Source organism: Stegodyphus dumicola, chromosome 8 (genome assembly GCF_044657685.1).
Source record: "Stegodyphus dumicola isolate Sdum_Otavi_A_Nest chromosome 8, ASM4465768v1".
Taxonomy (NCBI): Eukaryota; Metazoa; Arthropoda; class Arachnida; order Araneae; family Eresidae; genus Stegodyphus; species Stegodyphus dumicola.
Window position 1 is genome coordinate 129,848,585 of NC_140775.1, and position 24,277 is coordinate 129,872,861.

At 32.6% G+C, this 24,277-nt stretch overlaps 1 protein-coding gene across 2 annotated transcripts in view; it reads left to right on the forward strand.

Moving 5' to 3' along the window:
• LOC118202975 (uncharacterized) overlaps positions 1 to 22,030 on the forward strand; it is a 32,375-nt gene extending 10,345 nt beyond the window's left edge. Inside the window, exons 3-6 of one of the 2 annotated variants that reach the window (XM_085822421.1) lie at positions 6,385 to 6,433; positions 6,653 to 6,703; positions 16,042 to 16,155; positions 19,335 to 22,030. In XM_085822421.1, coding sequence (XP_085678547.1) covers positions 19,405 to 21,372 — 1,968 coding nt within the window. In that variant the 5' untranslated portion in view covers positions 6,385 to 6,433; positions 6,653 to 6,703; positions 16,042 to 16,155; positions 19,335 to 19,404 and the 3' untranslated portion in view covers positions 21,373 to 22,030. The remainder of the gene's footprint in view (positions 1 to 6,384; positions 6,434 to 6,652; positions 6,704 to 16,041; positions 16,156 to 19,334) is intronic. The other variant, XM_085822420.1, reaches the window with a different exon arrangement.
• Positions 22,031 to 24,277: the final 2,247 nt, after the last annotated feature.

Consider the following 24,277-nt stretch of genomic DNA (forward strand, 5'->3'; position numbering starts at 1 on the left):
GACTTACACCGGTCAATGTCGACATTCACCATGTACTAATGGTGAAAGTTGAACATATAACTATATTATATTTTCTTCTTCGTAATTCAGTCGCGAATAAACTCTCTTGAGACTTGAAATAAGAACATGAGAACCTAAAACACACAATACATTCAAAATGAGAAAGGAAAATAATTGAAGTTAAAATTTTACTTAATTATACAGTACGTTCTAAATGAGAAGATAAAATAACAGTAATAAAAAACTTACTAAATTATATGATTCAAATCTTATTTATTGCAACAACTTGAACTATTATGGCACTTTATGATCTCTCTTTTCGACTTTCACCAGAGCATTATCAGTGATTGTCGACAGTACACCGGTGAGGGTCCGAATATACAAGAATGTAGTAAAATATTCGGTCTTTCACCGACGTATTTGGTGAATGTTGATATTCTCCGGTGCAAGTCGACATTCTCCAATTTCGGTCTTTCACGGTAACATATCCAAGATGTCAACTAGGTTGTAAATGCTCGTCACTTTCCTCACCTGCTTTTTTTTTTTGCATTCTACCAACTGCGAACTTCAGACGCACATTGTGTCACACGACAGTGCTGATTGGTGCTGCAAGTTTAATCATTTATACAATTTATCAAACCACATTTGCATGCCACATTTCATAGCTGTGGGTCATTTTTTTTTTTTCTGGGTGCATATATTATATTGCAACAGAGTGTAATTATGATTAATAGCACTAAAGCTTGATTCTTCAAAGTATGAGGTAGAGGAAGATATCAGTAAATTAAATTTAATTTTCCTCTTGTTTGGATATAACAAAAGCTCTCTCTCTCTTTTTTGTTTGTTTATCCAAATATTTTTATATCCGACGTTATTAAAATTATATTTATTTCCTTCACCATATTTGCATTCTAATAGTTCTTGGCAAATGGTATCTGTCAGCATCACATGCAATAAAAGGATTGATACTTTCTAATTATATCTGCTCCTGAGAGTAGATTGCTGATCAACCGAGAAATCTTGTTGCATATTCTTGTACTTGCCATGCGTGATTAGCATGCTTTTACATTTTCGATCTCGCAGTATGGTATTATGTTTAATTTTGGCTAAGATTTTTGAATTCGTTTGTTTTTTTAGATATATATATATATATATATATATATATATATATGCTTTTTTCCGGTGGGGAAATATGTGGCCCAAAGGTCTAGTTCGCAAAATAAAGAGGTAAGGTATATCATTTGTTTCATAAAAGAGGTCAAATGGCCACAGCATTAAATTGTAATAACGACAAAATCATTTGGAGCTCCCATGCTAAAAATTGTAAAACGAAGTAAGTCTTCCATGTTAGAAATTAATGCTGGCTCCATAATTAGCTTCATCACTGCAATTAGATTTATGTTTTCTTGGGCAGAGGAGGACGCCCATCAAAGGGTGTCACAAATAACTTCAAAAGTCCTGCAATTGATCAGAACAATTACAGGTGGGAAGTGTGCTCCCTAAATCTAATGCAGAGATTGGGGGACAGACAGATGTCCCCTAATCTCTGAATCTAACTGAAATCTTGTTTCAGTGGGCCAATAAAAACTATAATCATCCAGCTTAAGAACAGCCGCAGAGTATTCCGACAACAGCGAATATTTGGAGGAATGTGACTGAGGAATAACGAGTGCTTTATCATTCAGATTTTGAATAGAGATGCTGGTACACTTCTGGAGAAAATTATTCAATATGTGTGAGGTGGATGAACGATCTATTCAAGCTGCAGAAGGGATATGTAATGGAGGGTGGTTACTGTCATTTTACTGTAAAGTACAAGTACAGTTATGTAGACCCAGCAGTGGGTGTTCACACCCAAAATGTGAAAAGAATATGGGGTGTAATATAAAAGTGCCAGGTGCCAAGTAGTGTAATATAAAATAATGGGATATGGCTTGGCATCACCTCAAATCATAACTTTTGTAAATTTAGAAGTACACAGAAAAAAGTGTTTTTGATGAATTATTCAGTTTCTGAAATATATGGCCTTGTCATAACGATTATTAAAAATATTAAGGAAAGAGCATGCAAGTATTATTGTTATTATTATAGATTGTGTCATTTTTTCATTCACTCTTCAGGAACTCGTAGAACTTAGACAAACAATCATAGATGTTTGCATAAAGCTTATTGGCGGCTATATTAAGATTTTTTATCTGGTCTTCTCATTGGTAGGAAAGATCAAGTCTATAGATAAATAATGATAATATTTTTACAACTGATAAGTTTTATTGTCTCCTTGAATCTGCAAATTTTCATTAAATCTCCTAAAAATGAGTGTTTAATGAAAAGTATTATTCTTTATTTTTTAAATTCTTCACAAAGATTGATCTAATTAATGCCCTCAAAAACTGCATGTATTGGTAGTTTGGCTTAGGATTTAAATCCCAGTGAATGGGCTAGTTTCATGGGCATTTTCGTGAATTTCCCTCTGTGTGATGTGTATCCGAACCAGTTGTCCTGTCATCTACAAAGCATCCTTCTTCTTAGGCAGACAACTCTCATGTGCTCTGCCATAATCAAATGGAATAAACCAAAAAACTATGATTAATGTAGATCTTTTTAAATATTTTATTTCAAGATGTTGCTCATAAGCACCATGCAATGACATTTCTTCCTTCAAATAAACAATCCATGATAAAGGCCTACCATTGATGTTATTCCCATCAATAGTGCATGCAACAATGTTATTCAAGGGTATATTTATAAAGTATATTCAAGGGTATCTTTGTAAAGTAAGATTTTATGGCACTAAATATTCATAATCCTGGGGTGTATTACTGGAAGTAACTTCTTTCTGTAGTTTTCATCAAAATATTAAACATTCTTGGTCTTCTCTTTTCGATGCTTTGTGGCAGGGTGTTCCAGCAGTAGGCCTCATTGATTCATTCAGTATTGATTTGCTGCATTATAAACTCACTGGAAGTAAGTTTATCTGCAACCAATAGCTACATGTGTATTTCTTCTTTTGAGACAAGGGTTACCATACACGATGCATAAAACCTATTTTAAGAGTGCCATGCTTATTTTCGCAAATTTAACTGCATTATATCCCACTCTCCCATACGAAACTAAGTTTGAGTGATAACACCCTGCCCTTATTAAACTGGTATTGCATATAATACCTATCTTCTTCAATGTGTCAAAACAAATATTTCCCAAATTTGTAGCTGTTAAGATATCTGATTGACTTGAATGCAAAAAGGTTTTGGTTTAAAAATTACTTTGATTGGGCAAGAGATATCTGCATCATGCACATTCCTCTCATGAATGGCGCAGTTTAGACTTATAGTTCTAAGACAGAGAGGTGAAGTTTCCAAATGAAATAAAAATAAGAAATTATAGTGAATTAAATTCAGAAGTTTGCTTTCATATTTTTTTATCTTATCTTTCTTATATATATATATGGAAATACTAGGCATGTTTATATTTTGTTTACAAAAGAATTGTTTTGTAAATATTTATATATATACACACATCTGTGTATGTGTGACTGTTTCAGTTTTCCTTGACCTTAATCATTGGACAAAGCTTTCTACTGTTTACCATGAAAGCTTTAATCCACCAGGTTGGACTATCTCTGTTCTAAATTGATGTGTACAGGTAGAAGTAGGGTACAATATTGGAATTTCACTACCGATTGTACAGGTATAGTCCTACCGCATAAGTGCAGATTTTCCTTCAATGGAGAATGCGTCTAGATGGTACTAGGGATCTTTAACTCTTCTCTACTCTTACCACAAGCTGCATGGGGAGAGTTGGCTCACCAGTATTCTAAGTGCCTGCATTCACATCCATGCCTTTCCAGTCCCAATGATCTGGTTGAAAGAATTAACATCTTTTGTATGGAGAAAGTAATAAGATTGCTGTTGATTCGAACAATTATATGAGATGCTTTTACATATATAGCTGTCTGAATATAGCTTCGAGTTAAAACAGGCATAAGGGAACAATAGTCATCAGTAGAAGCTTTTTTTAATGAAGTGAATTGAAAACTGTTTTGTATATAAGGGAAGTTGTATGATGTTGAGTTCATGGACATTACTGTTTTGTTGTTATTTTAAATGCCACAGAATGATTGACACAATTTTTTAGTGAATTAAATTGAGTGGTAATCGTAGTTTTGGGCCCTATTTAAGTTATACTGTATCTGTAATTATCTTGATTGTGTAACCAAAAAGATCCATTCCTTCGAACTTCTGCCAGAATGGTTGTTGGAAATTTGGCAAGTTTGTCTTAGTCTGTTTTCTCAGTCCGCAGTCACAAGTACTACTTATATATGTATATATATTGTAAGATTCCTGTGTTTTACAACAGGTAAGCGAATAATCGCTTAGTTCAGAGAGATAAAAACTTAAACGTACTAAGGGTTAATTACCCTTTATTATTCAAAATAAAGTTAAACAGACAACTCCTTGGAGTTACAGTGAAGCCTCCACTTGGGCTTGAACTCAAGAATAATAATCAATAAAACTAATTTCATTAAAAAGATAGTTGAAGCTGTCAAGATTCTAACAGAGCTACATAAAGCTATCAAGGGTCTAAAGTATGGCCGAGTGTAATAACTTAGAGTGAGAGTAGCCTAAAAAGGTGAATGTGCGCTAGTCAGAATCTCTGGCTCTGTAACGAAGTCAGAAAACCTCACAGTTAAATACTTCTCATATGCATTCAAACAGGATTCTGAAAATTTGTTCTGGCCGAAAGTTGTAAGCTGAAATTCAGGAAATAGGAAAGTAACTTTTAACTAAAAATTAAAATAAACCTTACAATATATATATTTGTAATTCAGTGTGAATTGGTAATCTTTTTATGTTAATTTCTGTATTAGTGTTTAAAAATACTCGAAAATTTAAAATAAAATTTGAAATATCTGTATTTTTTATTATGCACTGATTTTTCATGTATTGCAGAATTATCAAGAATGTTAGTTATTTACATTTCTGTTATTGCTTTTTCTTGCCGTAATTTATGTTCCAAAATGTATTTCAAGCTATCATTCAGTTGTGAAAATATAAATTTATGGACATTTTTAATGTATAAAATAGATTTTTGGTATTTATAAATATTCTTATAGTTAATATTTTCAATATTCCAAATAGGCTGTAATTTTTCCAAGGTAAATGCCTATGCATTTGAATTTCATAGAAATGATTATTTTGTATTGGTATTGGCAGAAACTTATTTGTTATAACAAATTAGAAAAGTTATGTTATTTTTTAATTTTTTTAGCTTGAACCACTTGTGCAACATGTGAGCTATTTCCAGTTTGGCTTTTGTCAAGAAGCAGAGTAGGCCTTTAGTGTAAGCTCAGTGCTTTCACAAAACCTACAAAGGATCCTCACTTCACAAGCATTGTTTTCACTTTAGACCAAGTTCTTTTGATCTGCAATTAGATGATATGAAACCAGGCTAAAAATCTGGTTCTTGAAGAGGAATTCATATTGGGTGTTCTAAACCCACCATACCAAGTTTTCATGACTAATGTATTAGTTTTTGTGGCTGTTTATGTAGACATCATGTTGCCTGTTTTGAGGCCTTGGATTTAGTTTTGATTGGTAGTCAGCACTTTTAACTCGTATATATTGGATATATATTTCTTTATTTTAGGTGTAGCTGCATATAAATAAGCATAGCTTTATATACATTGTTATTGCATATAAATGTGATTTAGCAATATGCTGTCTTGTCTTCGTTTTACAGGATTTTATGAAGAATTAATTTTTATTTCTCTATACATTTTTTATAGAAAGTTTTTTAATGTCAATATTTTGTGACAGATTTTTAGCTATGTGGCTAAAAATGTGTATATGTATTTTTAAGTACTTTTCAAGTAATGTACTTTTGTTTCCTACATATGTACTTCGTTGTCATAACTGCTGAGTAGTAAAAAAGTGCATTGCCTCTTCATTAAAAAATGACATCAATTTATGAATATTGCTTAAATACCAACAGGAAAAATGATTTTTTTAATGCTTACTGAATCTTACTTTGTAAGCATGTTAGTGATTAAATGTATGTTTATGAAATACAACTTTGCATCAGCTTCTGATCTTTGTAAATACTGTAAGAAATGTTGCTTCTGTTAAAACGTATGTGTGAAAATACAAAAGTTAGATATTTATGTATACAATTTTTACTTATAATTTTAGCCACGTGTTCTGATTGAATAACTTAGATGTACTTTTCAGATATCACAAGTATTGTACATAAAGTTAATATGCTTATACATAAGGTGGAAGTAACATTGCCATTGATTATTTCTGAAATTTTTACTCGCATTTTGATAATGTATCCCCCCTGAAATTGCATTAAGTCTGTTTTTAAACTTGGTAATTTTTTTTTTAGGAATAAAGTTGGAGTTTAACCTGTAGTGCTTGATAAACAATTGCAAAAGGTAATAAACTGTGTATAAATCATTGATTAGTATTGGTTTTTGTTGAATTAATTTATTTACAATTTTGCATATTGTTTAGTTAGAGCTAAATAATGACAGTTAAATGAGACAGTTTTTGAGATAACTTGCTTTTGTAATGAGTGTTTATAATTTTGAAATTTAACCAATTATTGTTTGTTCATCATTGAAATTTTATTCTAATATTAATTTTTTTTAAAGGTTTAGTCTTCAAGCTTGATCTTCAGTTCGACTAATCTTGGAAAGTAATTTGTAAGTAGTATTCTTTGTTATCATATTTTCGTCTATTGTAATATGCAGTACTTCCCCAATGAACCGGTTTTGTGTTGACTGGATTTAGACAAAGTTTATTGCAGAATGATAGGAAAATTACTATCACAAACCAACACAATAAAACAAAATTTGTGTGGGAAATTGAAAAAAGAGAAGGAAATACATGGAATAAAAGCAATAATAGCAGATTGTGTGACAGTGGTTTAGCCTTTTTTTTTTTTGGTGCATAACAGTATGCAGTTTAATTGTGCATGATCTGGGATATATCAGCACAACCAAATTATCTATAAAAAGTAAATTGCTAAATAATAATAAATTCAGTGTACAGCTTTTAATCTTCTCTTTCCTCTTAATTTCTGTTGAAATATGAGAGTAATATAGGTAAAGACAATATTCTGTGTGTTCTTAGTTTGAATGCTAATTTGTGATACAAATGAACTGATTCTTTAAATTAAACTGCTTGAAAATACAACAAATTGTCAATATTATTTTTCTGTTTATTATGGATTATTCTTTCCTCCATCCATTTTAATGGCTGTTATATTAATTGCGATTTTGATTAGCTGTGGAATTCATTGGGATTACCTCTGTTAATCAGGAGTCTACTATATAATAAAGCAAAATCAGGATTCGTATGGTCCTTAAAAGTCCTTAGATTTTTTGGAATCGATTTTTGGTCCTTAAAAGTCCTTAATTTTGGCCAAAATCAGCAGAAGGTCCTTAATTTTAATCATCTGTAATTTCTGTCTGTTTTTACGACTGTCATTTTAAGTGTGAATTAACATTTTGGAGGAATATTTTTGGTGATTCACTGCCATATATATGTGGCTATTTTTTCAATGGGTTCATGAGTTATAATTTGTTTTTATTTCTAATATAAATGATGGGATACTCGAGTTTCTAAGCAAGAAGTGAAACATAAGCATTTCAAAATTCATAAAAAGAGCTCTTAAACAAGTTTTCGCTTTTGGGGATGTGAATTCTTTTATTAAACGGTTCTAAATTTGTTTCAACATTTTGGCGAAACATCCTAACATTGATAAATTTCATTAAAATAATGGTAATATATTGAAATTATATTAAAAATCATTAACATAAAACTTTTTTTTCACTGTCATATTATAAAGTTTCATTTTGGCAACTTATACAATATTTTGAATCTGAATAATAAACAAGGTGTAATGCTATAAAGCAAAATTAGCTATGTAATTAATTAAAAAGTCTTGTTTTTAATTTTTTTCATAGTAGAGTTTTTCCCATGTAATTGTCTCAGAATGTGCATCAGTTTCTCTACAAAATTAATTTTATGCTTTTTCCCCTCTTTTTTTTTTTTCTTTTTTTTTTTTCCCAAAATATTTCTGGCTTTTGGCTGTTACAGAAATGGTAGAGATAATTTTTCTTTAGGATTTTAGACATTGCAGTTTGGAAAGTTTAGAAGGATTTGAAGGTAAAATTTATAGACCTACGATTCTAGAAGATTCGAGAAATATGTGACAAAATGAAAAATGTCTCCATGGTATCAACATGTAATGGATGTATTTTACAGAAAGTTTGCAATGAATTTCTTATTTTGGGAGAGCATCTGGAAGAACAATAAAAATATAATGCAGTCAAAAGTCTTTAATCCGGACTCGTCGGGACTTAGGCGATTTTGGATTATCGATTTTTCCGGATTATAGATCATCAGTTTAAATCTGGTAAGATGGCATGCAGAAATTATAAAATTAAAAATATGAAACCGTACTTTATAAAATAATGAGCATGATCTAAAGGTATCAAAACTTACAAAAAAAGCTTAATATTTATTTGTTTACTTTGTTAAAAATTTCTTTTAACGCGCGCATGCGTAAAGCATACATTATGCATAGTCGAAATTAGAAAATTGCAACCAGAAAACTATTTGATTTGTATTCGTGATTTTTATAATGACGAGGAATTTGATTTAAAACATATCAAAGACAGAGTACATAGATGAAATACCACATTTAGTAAGGAATTATAAGCCGAATAAAATAAAAACATCAGCCCTGAAGATAACGACAGTGCTGACAGATGAACTTCCAGTTCATTGCACGCCACGACATCCCCTCCCCCCGCGCAGAGCAGCGTGAAATTGATAAACAGATTTCGGAACGGTTAGATAAACAAAGGATATGCCTTTATCCATTTTTTGCAGCAATTCCACTTTTTGTTTGATGGACATCGAAACATACTTTCGTTTCGTTGATCCTTCGGGAGCTCCAGCATCGGAAATTCTATTTGACATAATCGAAAGTTCAAGCTTACTTTTATAAAATTGCTCTTACAGTCTGCAAAAAATAATAAATCGGATCCAATGTGAAGATTAAGGAACAACTCAATCATCAACATCTACTGAAATAGATAATTAGGTAATTTTAGCTTATATTGTCCGTTATACATTAAACGCGCACGCAAAAACGTATTCTGCACTTGCGCGCACACGTAAACACCTATGCGCATGCACAGAAAGTTTTAACCTTCTAAAACCGGGCCGAAATTCTCATAATATAGCCTTCAGACCGGCGCGATCCGAAACAGTTTTGCCCCCTCTTTGACATTTTCCTAATGAGAAAAGTCGTTAGTTCCCCTCCATGGATGAAGTAAAATTTACATGTTTGTCAGACGCTTTCGTCCCATAGTAGAGGGGTTGCTAGATTTGGAATTTTTTCGATGATTATTTTGCTTTCATCAGAGATTTAAATCTGCTTTTTTCGATAATTTTGTTATTATAATATAAAAATCAAAATCCGAGATACATTGGTTGCGTTTACTCATTTAACTTTAACAAATATTACATTGGACTATCAGGCAAAGAAGGTATATCTTTAACGAGAATTTTTCTTTGTAAAATTGGCTTTTGTTTATGTTAGCAGAGAAAAAAATCCGTGACCTATACATGCAATCATCAAAAGAATTTTGAGAACAGTTTTAAATGTTCATGAAGAATTAATTATACGTCAATTTCTTTTCATAGGTAGAAATTTCGTCTAAATCCATCGTTATATCCAAAAGTTGAAGTCTATTTCATTTTCAACGAATATTCTATTTGCACATAATATATTTTCTAATTTATTTTAGAAAGAGTAATCTTTCACGTTTTCAAAAGAATAAGGAAATACTAGGTGTTGACAAAATGTAGTAAATCTGTTTTTCATATTTCTTCCAGTAATGAAAACGATTACCCTGGAATATTTTCAAAGCAAAATTAAAAAAACCGTTTACGCCAAATTTTGCATAAAGTATCTTCTTGTGTATTTTTTTTATTTAAAGTGTGGAATTTTCTCTTTGAAAATATCAAAAATTATGAAGAGCAAAATTAATTCATGAGAAATAACTTTGAAATGCAATTATTCCATCGTAATATGAAATAGTGGAGAAAAGTGAAATACAGTTTATTTATTCACAAATAATCCCCCTCATATGCGTAATTTATGTACTGTCGATTGAGAAATATAGGTTAGTAAATTAAACCGGTTATTTCAATACTTTTCCTTTATCAATATTTTTACGGGCTCTTCAGTAGAGCGGTAAAGGTGGCTGAACACTTGTAGCTCGCTTGGGTTTGAATCCCGGATAAATAGTTGGATTCACGGTTTTTGTGTAACGTAAATGCAAGCCAACTTCTCTTAGAAAGTCCTCCGCGAAGGCATAACTCCCCTTATACAAGTAATTGTGTGCTTTGATGTAATTCAGTAAGCGAACAAAATTAATCCAATCAATACTGAAGAACGGGTTGATTGCATATGGAATTTTCCACCAGGAACGTAAATGCAAGCAATTTTCTCTTCAAAAGGTTTACACGAAAGCATCCATCCCCTTAAGCAGATAGCGTTTGCGTGCTTTTCCGTAATCCAATCCTAATTTTCATACATTTAATAGTAAGTTGACATACACCTTATTACAGACAAAATAACAACCTTTTCTAAAGGTATTTTTTTATCAACTTGTCTAAATTCCCTTTATCTCTTGAGGAGTATAAGAATTTCAGCAAATAAAACTGGCTGAAATTTTATAAAATGTAACTGATGTTTTGATTCAATTTAGAAGTAACGTGAGCTTTACTGATATTTAAATGCTTTTTGGCAGATCTCATCCTAAAAGAGGGTCTAAAGATAAATTGATTTTATTTAATTTACAATCAATGAAAATCATTGAAAGCAATCACTGAATGAATGAAAGTCACAAAGATTATTATGCATACAATTTTCTCTTATTTATCTCCTGATAAATCAGACAAAATTGCCTGCATAATAGAAGCACTTTGAAAGAGTTGAAATCGTACACATAGCTGGCACTAGGCATTTTCCCACCTGATGCCATCTCTGTGAATCCTAAATTCTGCTTCCAATGCCTGCTCTAAATGCTAAACGTTTTGCCATTTCTGAATTTTGTTTTCTGAATTTTGTTCTCCAGTGTCCCCCCCCTCCCCCCGCAAAGCAGCGTGAAATTGATAAACATATTTCACAATGGTTGTAGAATCAAAGGATATGCCTTTATCCATTTTTTGCAGCAACTCCACTTTTTGTTTGATGCACATCGAAACGTGCTTTCGCTTTGTAGATCCTTTGGTAGCTCCAGAATCAGAAATTCTAATCGAAAGTTCAAGCTTACTTTTATAAAATTGCTCTAACAGTCTGCAAAAAATAATAAGGCGGATTTAATCAGAAGATTTAAGGAACAATGCAATATGCAACATTAACTGAAGTAGATAATCAGATAATTTTAGCTTAGCTTATACTGTCCGTTATACATTAAACGTGCATGCGTAAAGGTATTATGCATATGGGTTAACGCATTATGCGTTGACGCATGCGCATAAAGTTTGCAGCTTTGAGGTCTGGATTAAAGACTTTTGACTATATATTTCATATTGTTTCTGAATGTTCATATTACTAAAGAAATAAAATTAGCCGCTTTTTCTATATATTCTAAATGCATTTAATGTTTTTTTACAATAACAGAAATCTTAAATTCTAAAATGAGAAGGAAACATGTTGAAGAAACTGAATACATAAAGAAAATTATTGTTCAAAGATATGTGCAGTTATTAATATGTAAATTACCCATTTGTTTATTTCAGCCTTTTACTATAATTTCCCGTTACTATTTTTTCACATGATAGAGTTATTGAGCCAGATTAAATTAAAATTAAATTGTATAATCTGAGCACTAGTCCACATTATTAGTTTGAATTTGACTACTCTTGTTTAATTACGTCACCCTGAGCTGTAATTAATTTTGTTAGCATCAGAACACGCCTTTATCTTCTAAGTTCTTTTTAAATAAGAGGCTTATTTAAACCTTTGTCTGATATTGTAGTTAATTTCATACATAGTGATAATATGCTTCACGTGTGCCGGAGGTTGGAACTATTTAACTTTTACCAGATCAATTAAACCCTTTTCGATACATTGTGGAGAGGTTGACAAGTTAGGAGATAAAGCACGCAGAAACTAGCGAGAGCATTGGTTTGCATAGTGAGACAAATCTCCAAGTGTTAGAAAAGATGCTTAGAAAGAAGGAAATCGATATTAACTAGCCAAAATGTCTGGAAAGGCTTCAAATTAAAATGACAGATAAATATTTTGAGTGTTGTTGTTATAAAACATAAATGTTTTGTAGCTTTTAATGTGTAATTATCGTAATATCGTTTAAGAATCTGTGTCACAAATTATATATATTTTAAACTGTGAAATTTTATTAGCTTTTTAACAAATATTGTTGAAAAATAAGATTTAATAGTGATCATGTAAATCCATAATGACTAAGGTTATCAAACTACCTAATTTAATTATTTATAACTTAACTGCTTACCCTTAAAAATTATCTACATATTAAAGTGAGTTATTGCATTTCATTAATACTCACTGTGGTCACAAGATAAAATGTAAAAATTAAAGTAAAACTTATTCTATGCATCTCCTGAGACTTAAAGTAATACAAAACAACTTATCACCTCTGGTACTTTAATGGCGTATTGGAACCTTAAAGTTCTGGGTTTACAACTCCTGGAACTACATGAAGCTACGACACTAACTGCATCAAACAGAGCCTGACTAACTTTCAGCACTTGCCAATCGTGCCTACATCAGGCCTTTCAAGTTTGTTCTAATCAGCAGGTTGCTCTCTAGGCAAGCAGCCGTGGTGACAACATTCAATTTTTTGTTATGAATCATGCTGATTATGATTTTAGTGCTCATTTTAACCTATGCTGCTTGACATAAAATCTACTTACTATTTACTAAACCTCTAGACTGAGCAAGTATGTGACAAAATGAGACATAAAAAAATTGTTTGTAAAACATAACTAAAACATCACTTATCTTCTTTCAAATATGTCCAGTTATTTAGTATAAGTGTAAAATATTTAATGCTACTTGATAAATTTCATATTTATTTTATTCTCAAACGTATTAACATATGTTAATTAAGTTATCCTGCTCATGGATGTCTTTTATTTTTAAGATGGTATTAAAAAGTGAAGTTCAGGCATAGATATATTTTTAGTTGAATTTATTCAGTTTCCATTTGCTCATAGGTCCTTAATTTTTTTAATTATTGGTGCTTAAAATAACTAAATTTCCGTGTGCAGAAATGTGTACGAACACAATTTTAATATATTGATATGATCGTTATTAAAATCCTCAATTCATGTGATCAGTAAGGAATAAATTGTGTTACAGAATTATAAATTTAAAGTACTTTTTATAACATATTTGCAAAAGTGCATTTTAAGATAATTGCTGCTTTCAAAAAAGTGAGGGATGTATGCTTCAAAAAATAGGAGTTGCTTCAAAATTAGCTTTGAATAACAATTTTTGTGAATAAAATAGAGCACTATACAATTCTGTATGCGTTTCCTTTGCATACTCTACCCCCCGTACTCTGGTAAACATATTTATATTTATTTCTTAAATATTCTTGCAATTTTTAGGTAACTTTGCTTAATACAAGTCATTTTTGGCATCTGAAAGTGCTTGGTTTTTCTCTGGATTGCATATAAAAGAAAACTAAAATCGTTTGGTCGACGGTGCAACTGACTTCTGTTTCGTGTGTGAGAATATGTGTCTATAAACTTTTAGTTCTCCGATGAGCATTAAGTGCCACTGCATGCCACATATTAACCAGTGTGCACAAAGCAAAATCACGGTTGTTATTTCGTTTGTATCGCTGCTGAACGCTTTGAATTTCATGTGCTTTCAAAAAACAGTGCAAGAAATAGCGATTTTTTTTTAAAAATCTTATTATGCAAAAAATTTAAATGGTGTTTGTCATTGCAATTTTTCAGTTTTGTACGGAAGGGCAAATGTTCTTAAGGCTGCGCTTACACAAAACACAAAGACAATATAAGTTGTTTTTTAAAAAATGGAAAATTTATTTTTCTGATGAAACAGAACAAAAATTTATTTAAGCTGAATGCCATAAATAATATAATGTACAAGGCATTCATCCATTAATCGTTTAACTAAATTAGGCTTGAAACGACTGAAGTTTTTGAATCACCTTGACTTTTTAAATGTAAAAAATTTATCCTCATTTTCATTCAGATTAATCAAAAATCTTCCAATCGTGTTTCAAGGTTCTCTTAAACTGCAAACTTGCCTTGATTCAGTCTGTCATAATGGATGCGCATCAGCAGTTATCCAAAATTGAACTTGAGCTATATAAGCTTCATCTGGAACTCGCTAAGTCATATTCAGAATTCACTACCATTGAGCAAAAGTCTTGGTCTAGAACTGTGAGAGTGTGGTTAACCATCATAAAAATATCATTGCATTCTAATTCCAAAACCTTCTTTTACAGTCTTTCAGTTTAAGTAGTTCAAAAAAATCTTCACATTGTAAATATTAAGCCGGTAGTTAATATTTCTAGTGTTAGTTTGTCAGAAGAACCAGAAACTTTCTGACATACAAGTTTAACTTCTCACAAACCTCAAAAGCTTCAATTCCAAAGATTTTGGCTGCTATTGGAAAAGCTTACTAATTCAGTAAAGTTTCAGGTAACAGAAAGAAATGATTAGGCATCTTATCTTCCAAAATGTGAAGTTCAACAATACTTCTTTACCAAATCTAAATGCGCGAGAGAGCTGCAATGCACAAAATTCATTCTAACCCGGACATTATCATTTGTCATGGATGAGAAGACTTACATCAATGGTGTTCGCTAAACATGAAGGACCATATTATCCAATTGCTAAAGGGTCACTTTTGGACCTCTCAAAAATCAAAACTGCGATCAAATTTAGGAATTGTTACATTTCTTTGCAAATTCTTTCGACCAATCTAAAACAGTCAATCTGTTGCTACTTGTACCAGATTGCTCTTCCCAAAATTCATGAAAGTAGTATTCTTTTCCATCCTGTGTATCAAATTTATGCACTGTCTCATAGCCATTAGCTAAATATTGAAATGTTATTAACTTTTAAGGATGGGCATCCCATATACGCATTCCCTAAGAACTTCTCTTACAGCTGTGCATCCCATCCATGCATCACTAGAGATTACATTCAGAGGACGGGTGATGCGTATATGCATTTTAAACTGGAATGTTTTTCTGAAGGCCACTTAATGGCATCCTATGTCCATTATTTTTGAAATGAAGATGGTTTTAGATTCCTGACCTTGAGTTTGGTATATTCTGCTTGACTGGCATTTTACTCATCAGCTGTTGCAAGGATGGGGGTGGGGGAAAGCGTAAACAGAGGTGGGCTCTGTACTAATGAAAACATTTATGTGTCTGATTTATATGCAATTCCTTTTTTTTATTCTATTTTTCCGAGTTAATATATTCTGCTTGACTGGTATTTTACTCATCAGCTGTTGTGAGGATGGGGAAAAGCGTAAACAGAGGTGGGCGCTGTGCCAATGAAAACATTTATGTGTCTGATTTATATCAAATTCCTTTTTTATTCTATTTTTCAGTCTTTTAGGGTTACTCTGTTTGGAGTTCTTGCATTGCCTTCAGATATATTTCCGTTTCTTCTCTTTTTATTTAGGAAAGCCTCACCTCCAGCCTATTATGGTGGGAAGGTGCTATTTATCTGAGGAAGAATACCCTCATATAGTTAGTGAATCATCACTCTCATTTACTAATGCAAATGAGAGTGATGATTCATTTTCTAAAGAGTTAGAAAGTATTGTGTTGTTTTATTAAAAGTGTATTTTCATGTAAAATAAAGAAAAAATGTTAAGTGCTAATTTTAACATATATAAGAGCTCAAGTAATAATCTAAAATGATACAAAAAATTACGATGCTTAGTACCGAAACTTTTTTTTTTCCCTCCTGATTTGGGTAGGGGAATTGGGCTTAGCGATGCAAAACCTCCGTCCTGTATGGTGACTGCCTTCAATTCCCTTCCTTCCTGCATGAGCATCTTAAGCAAAAGTGTGCCGTCGCGAAAAGGCTAAAAGTAATATTTCTGATTATTTTTTAACATTTATAACAACTTTTTTACAGGGCATAAAATAATGTTTTGCCTGGAAGTTGTCTTCTCTCTCATGGTTGTCTGACAGGGAAGTTAAATTTACAGTTGTGCATATAAAAAAATGCAATGACTACACAATTATTTACAAGTACAGTTATTATATAATTATTTTCAACTACAAATACTACAACTACATTTGTTTTTCAAAAGTTTTAGTATGATATATCTTGAAACAGGGCAAGAGACATAGTCCAGTATCACAGTCCTGGCAAAAATGCCTAGTCTCCTTTCTGATTCTTTTGACAAGGTCTTAGTTTTTTGTCTGTAGGTGGAATTATCTCTAAAAATGTCTGTCAGTCTTAGTGGAGTTAGTAAATTTCCAGGTCGACCTTTTCTTTCTTCTACTGCTGCATATCTTTCAAATAGTCAGTCGATAATATCTAATTAAGACTGTAAATTTGTATCTTTACCACCCTGTTTCTTGTATAGCACATATGGGTTCCAAAAAACTGATGCCTAGAAGATGAAAAAATATTTTCTGTATTTTTTCTTTCCCTCTTTTTATCACAGGATAAGTATTTAGATTCTGGTCCATTCAATCTACACTACCCATTGTGTTGTTGTACTCCATAACTACCCTCTTTTCGTTTATCATTCTTGTACATGGGTACTTTAACCATTTCTGGATTATGTACTGTAGATATAATAGACTGGCTTTTTTTGTCCATCCATTTCATAATGCACACTTTTCCTCTCTGGTATGTGGCCATTGGCCATTTTTGAAGTTTTTCTTTCAACAGTGCTTTAGGAACTTCCTTTCTTTGGAGTTTTAATGTTCCATATATGTCTGTGTGGCAACTAATCAAGACATCTGCTATTTCAGGCGATGAATAAAAGTTGTCAGGCAGTATCCTTTATATAAAAGTGGCTGCATTAGTGTCATTACAACTTGTGACAATTTCCTCAAATGTTTCTGTCATCATAGTTCGCTTTCCTGTGTAAATTAGCATAAGCCATACATATCCGGTCTTTGTTTCACAACGCATGTACGTTCCATGGGCAAACTTAATTAGTGTATTAATGGACTCATGTAACACCATGCGTGGGGAAAAAAAGGGTGTTGAAACCGGTTTATGATCAAAAAAAGCACCCCACTTATTAGATATTGATGGTGACCTATGTCCCACAGCTAATAACTGTGCAAAAATATTTGCTTCATGTTTTGATAGATACTTAGAAGATTTGTTTGATGACATCTATTTTGATATGAAAAGCTGCAGTAAAAGAGAAAATTTTTTCAAAATCTGTGAATCCCTTGCCTTTAAAAAACTTAAGCCCTTGAAGAGACCAGACCATAGGTCGGTGTACATTTTATGTGTTTTAGAAAGAATCAAAGATCTGTGGGATGCTCTTATTGCATTTTATTTTCACTACTTGGATAAAACTGATAAAGAGGATTATTTTTCTTATGTTGAAACTGTATACAATAAAAGAAATATTTCTGCAGCTCAGAAAAAAATTATTGAAGGGGTGTATTTTTGGTTGCATTCCCAACAACTCACAAATGATGCTTTAGCTCAGGGGGAAAAATAAATACTAAATGGGTTGTTTGTTATGCAAAACAAAATTTTATTGCATAGGGCATTATATTCAGCAGTATTACCAGAGTTCAACACATATATTAAATTATTTGAAACAAAACAATAATGCTTCATTTAATACATTCCAGTATTTATAAATTGATGGCAAAAATTTTCTCTTTTTTTTATAAAGCCAGAAAATATAGAGTGCACATCTTATAATGATTTATTAAAGGTTGATGTCACAAATCCAGAATTCTATCTACCTAGCAAAGTAATATTTACTGGTGCAGAAGCTTCCACTCTCCTGAAGAAATTATCAAAAAATCATCCAATAGCAAAAGAATTCCAAATTTCTCTGATGAAAGCTTATACTAATACAGCACAGCATATGAAACAGAAATTACCCCTTAAAAATTCATATCTAATTAGTTTTACAGCATTAGATCCAGAGCTGAGAGGTAAAATCAGTACAATATTAGCTTTTGAAAAATTATCTTTTATGTCCCATATTTTTAGTGATAATGAAAAGTCAAAAGTAGAAGCTAAAATAAGGTTATACCAGAGTGATATTGATATCACCAAAGAAATGCTCTGCACATCTGATGAAAGTGGAAATCAAGTCAAGTGTACAATTGATAAATATTAGTCTAAAGTTTTTAATTTAAAAGATGATTTCACAAATGATTATAAGTATACTACATTGGCTAAATTGGTCAAAGCCTGCCTTAGCTGCTTCCATGGCCCATTAGTGGAAAATGCATTCAACTTAATGGATACACTTGTCACTGACTATAGAACCTCTCTTAAGATTGATTCCCTAGATGCAGTGCAGACTATTAAATATGATTTAATGGCTTCTAAAGATCTCGCAGGATAATAACGCAAGGCCACATAAAGCTCTTCTGGTCAACACATTTCTGGAGAGAGGATATTCGCCAGATGGATTGGCCAGCCAAATTTCCAAACTTCAACTCTCCTGGGACTCTGGGAAGGGCTGTTGTAACTTGCAACACCCCTCCGAGAACCATCCAGGAACTGTAAACAGCGTTGCTGAATGAGTGGGACCAGTTGCCACAGGCACTGATAAACTGCCTTATTTCCAGTATGACATCATGCTGTGAGGCCTTGTATGGCTGTAAGAGGGGACCATACTCTATTAACCGATTTCTTTTTTGTCTTCTGCAACCGCTATTTCAGACGTTCAGACTCCCATGAGTATGAGTGTTGCAAACAGACATGTGTGTCTATTATAACTGTTGAATGTTTATTTTGTGTGTATTATATCAACCTATGTTCACACCAAATTTTATTAAAATCAGTAGTAGTTCTGAAGATTGTGGATTAAATATAAAAATTCTTTTAATTTATTTCACCAGTGTATAAAGGATGGTTTTCTTCCTCTAGGATCTTAATTTATATAGTTTAAAGAAAAAATATAAGTTGTACGTTAAATGAGTTGAATATTTTGTAAGGCAAAAAGTTTGTTCTGTGTTCGTGGTATTCATATTAAATTTAAAATATTAGTGAAATTTGTAGGAATAATTTATTTTATAACTAATAAATAGTTGTACTCTTTTCTAGGTGTTTCCAGTGGATTTTAAAGAAGTTCAAAATAAGCACTTGCTGATAGTTTTCAAAGAAAATATCAAACATGTCGTATAGAAATCAGTATAGTGGAAGTCCGTGGCAGCAAGGAGGTCCACCATTCGGAGTAGGAAGCTACAATCAGAGTTATGGTGGTTATAATGATCAGTATGGTGGAGTATCTCATCAGATGATGAATACCGGTTATAGTCGTAGTCAAGGATATGGAGGTGGTATGTACGGTGGAGGTGGAATGGGACAAATGAGAAATATGGGTTATGGTAGTGGACCATCTCCTTCTCGTCACTATATGAATGATAGGATGGGTGGAAGATCATTGCCTCGTGGTCAGTTGCCACGAAAACGCTTACCCCAGAGAAGTCCAGCTAGTGGTCCTCGTTCTAAACGTCCTAATATTGAGAGTGATAGACGTGTTGCCAAGCCAAGACGACGACGTGATTCAAGAGGAGGCTCTAAAGGACGTCATGACCGAAGTGAAGATGAGGATGATGATGAAACATACAACCCTGAAGAACCTACAGATGACATTTCTGATATAGATTGTGATATGTTTGAATGTTGGAAGTCATCTGATGAAGATGGAGAACCAAAAGATGAGAAAGCTGGGGCTAAGGAAAATGGTGAAGCAGAGGCTAATGAAGAAGAAAGTGCTGACAAGGAAAAGGAAAAAGATAAGGATGCAAAATCTTCTGATGACTCAGCTCCTAAGAAACCATTAATCTGTTACGTGTGCAAGGTTAAATGCTCTACTCGTGAAAGACTTACTAAGCATCAGAATAGTAAAAGTCATACATCCAAGATAGAGGAATTATTAGCAATTCGAAGAGAGAAAAAGAAGGATACTACTGATGATGACAAGAAGGATAAGGATTCAACCGATGACCGAAAGAAGTCTAGTCGTAAGCCAGGAAACTGGTGTACGGTTTGTGAATGTGCTTTCAGTGGAAACTTTCTTGCTCACCGGCGAACAAAGGAACACAGGAAGAAGCGAGACAAGAAATATCCTAAATGCCGACCATGTCGTTTGGGCTTCAGCAGTTCTGAGGAATATAGAGACCATTATAAAAGTGAAGAGCACAAGCAAAGATCTGCTGAGTTTCACTATTTGAAGAATTTAGCCTCTGGTTCAGATGAAGATGAAGCTGCTATAGAGCCAGTTAAAATAATTGAAGAAGAAAAGCCTGAAACTGTGGAAAAGATGGAGGAAGACACTGCTGAAATAAAAGAAGAAAAAGCAGATGGTGAGGCAGCGGCTGAAGATAAGGAAAAAGATAAGACTGAAGATGCTACTCAGGGAGATGATGCTAAAGAAAAAGAAGATGCTAAAGAGGAATCTAAAGAGAAAGAAAAGAAAGAAGAAAAAGAAAAGGATAAGGAAGAGAAGAAAGAACCCAAAAAATCAAAACCTAAAGAACCTAAGTCTGTTGGCCAGTCATTTGTTATATCTGTCCAGGGTTATTATTGTAAGCTTTGTCACAAGTTCTTTAAAGATGTTACAGTTGCTAAGTCAAAACATTGTCGTTCCATAATGCATAGTGAAGCATTTAAGAAAGCAATGGCTGAAGCTATTGAACAAGAAGAAGAAAGACAGAAACTTGCTGAAGAACAGGACAAACAAGATAGGGAGGCTGCTGAAGCTGCAGAACTTGCTGCTGAGATAGCTGCAGTTGAACGTGCTGCTAAAGAAGCTATAAAAAAAGAACTAGCTGCTAAGAAAGCAAGTCAGTCAAAGGATCAGGATGTGGAAATGAAAGATGTATCCGATTCTTCCAAAGATAAAGGGGGGAGAGATGGTAATGCAAATGAAGATGGTATTGAAAATGGCCTAAAAGATGATGGCAAAGATGATGATGAAAGTGAAGAAACAAAAGAATCTGATGATAAAAGTAAGGAAGAGGAAGCTGGTAAAGAAGAACCTACTGAGGAAGAGCAAGAAGAAACTAAAGAGGAAGTTACATCAAGTCCAGCAACTAGACGTGGACGAGGGCGTGGTAGAGGGCGCAAAAGGCGTTAAAACATTTGTCACCAGGATGTGCAACTTTAGACATGCCGAACATGTTATGGTATGATAAGCATCCTCACAAAAGCCTATGCAACACAATATTATATAATTAAGAATTAAAATGTTGTGTCTTTTTTTTGAGCTACAGAATGTAAACATCATCTGAATGTAAGGATTTTTTAATTTATGCTTTGTTTTAAATATCTTCATTTTATTGTTAATTTTGAAGGACAATTTCATACATGAAAGTGTTATGCATTAAAGTTAGTTTTCATAATGGGCAGGGAAAATCAGCATAAATGTAATTAAATGATGAATTTTAAATTTTCTTTCATTATCATTGCTTCAGTTCACATCAATTTACATAGTCATTCATTCCATAACATTGTTCCCTTAAATGTGACTTAAATTCAGCAGTGTAATGTGTCCTCTGTCTCTGTTACGTAGTATTCATCTGTAGCTTTTTAAAAGAAAGCATTAAATAAACCAGATTTAATTCACTAGAAATGTATATTATTGACATAACAGCCAGATGTTTTTAAGATGTGAATTTTTGATTTTGTGACAAAAATGTTTAAGCTTTGGAATGTGAATTTCTTTCACTTATTTGACTATGTGCCCTTCACCAATATTTATACTTCTAAATAGAAATAAAATTTTGTAAAACTCATTTTGCTTTGTAATTTGTATTTTTTTTTATTCCTTAAAACAACTAGTTAATATTACATTAGAACTTTATTATCTTTTTATGTTAAAATATGCAAACGAAGTTAAAAGAATAAGGTAAATAATAAGGTACCTGCTGACACATATTTTATTTCACAGGCAGCTAGGCAAATATAAGTAATCTCTCTAATATCACATCAGAGCATTAATTCTTGCATGGAAGAAACAGTATAATTTTTTTTAGCCACATTGTGACTGCCATACATGTTGTAAAAGTGTTATAACAAGTCATGCCGAGTATTAGTTGCATACTTTCAGACATTGATAAATAGCAGTGCGATGGCTTTTTAAGAGAAGTACTCGAAGAGACTATGGAAGTCTTGTACACTGATTCCAGTATTTTCTGGTGAGGGAATGAAAAGAAACATGCCCTGGTTGCCTAAAATCACGTTACTTTTAATCATTTTTCAATTCAATGAGCTAGGCAAGACGTAGAACAAATTATTCATCAAAATATTTATACACCATGAATTCAGTATTTTCTGTCTGTATAATTTAGATGTTTTGTCTTTTCCCAGTAATTTTTCTACTTTTCTTGACTGCTGGTGACATTCTGTCTTATTATCTTGGACTGCTGATAAATGTGCATCGTCTCTTAACATCAGTTTGCAGCACTAACTGAGGCAACAGTCTTATTGGGAGGTATCTTGAAGTAATTTATTTTCTCATTAAATGTAAGAAACTCGTGCACAGACACGAAGATCAAACACTGAGCAATCTGACGAGAGGGATAGCCAGATCGGGAAACGCGCCACACATACCAACAGCCCGACTGGCTGTTTGTTACTCGTGTCTGCTCTTATTTAGAGACGTAATTTTCGCTCATGCTTTCCTTGTATCTCGAGGTTCCACTATACTGATAAAAAAGAACTTTAGTAAAAAAGTGCTTGACTGGTTGTCGAAAAACAGAACAGTAAAGGTGAGCCTCAAGCTGTATGGTGAGTGTCATAGTCTTCATATGATGGACTTTAGCAGGCTTGAAGATTGGTTTTGCAAGCAGCTTGAAAAAAGAAAGCTTAGAAGTAAAGGTGAGCCTCAAGCTGTATGGTGAGTGTCATAGTCTTCATATGATGGACTTTAGCAGGCTTGAAGATTGGTTTTGCAAGCAGCTTGAAAAAAGAAAGCTTAGATTTTTGGATCGTGAATTGTACATTCACCTTTTAAATTTAGCGGCTAAAGAAGTTTTTAGAAAAATTTGAATAATTTTGAATCATATACATACATGCTAGTTATCTTAAAAGAAATCTAGAGTCCTTGATCAGTAAAATCCACTTCGATTGAAAATAACTAATCCTATGAGCGATGCGAGTTTTTGTATCTCATGAAGGTCTGTATTTGAATGGTATTTATTAGCTGAACTTGGTAAATATATTTTAGTTTCTATTTTCATAAACTTGCATTCATTGATATGACATTTACAGTATTAAAGTAAGAAAACAAATTATCTTGTAAGCAAATGTATATATATATATAATGGCTGAAAAATTTCATGTCATTAAAATGAAAAGACTGAATTGAAAGATGCCTAAAATAAATGAAGCTTCCCCTGTTGTGAATAATGTCATCAGTAGCGAGTAAGTTCATTAGCAGTTCTCGAAAAATGTGAAATTGATACAATGAGGGAAACACATTAGTAAAGTTTATCTGGCCCCCCAAAAAATCAATATATTTCTCTTCAGCTTTGTATTTTCTGTATCATTCGATGCTTGTAATGCACTTCTGGAACGAAGAATTCCATTAATTCATGTTCTACATTTGGTGATTTCTTATGACACATTTTATGAAAGCTTGTAAAATAAACTTTTGCCGTTTGATTTGTGTGTTATGAAATAGAGTAAAATGAGAAATCGTAAAAGATATAGATTTGTTAATAGCGGTCACAGTTAACAGTAGTGAAAGCTTTCAGATGAAGGCAAAAAAAAAATGCTTAATTTTCAAAAATGAGGATGCTAATGTTGCAAGATAGCATAGATTATAGAATCAATAAGAATTATATCTTAATTGTAAGTCCTGGTGGAAGTATAGTGAGATATCTAAAATAATGTTGGCCAATAATGGTACAGAGTAGGGGTCTTCAACTTTCCATGCCGAGGGCCACATATGTGTCAAAAAATAGTTACTAAAATTGGTTCCTAAAAGTCAAATGGAAAACGAATTAAAATGTTTTAAAACTTTTTTTTTTTAACTACGA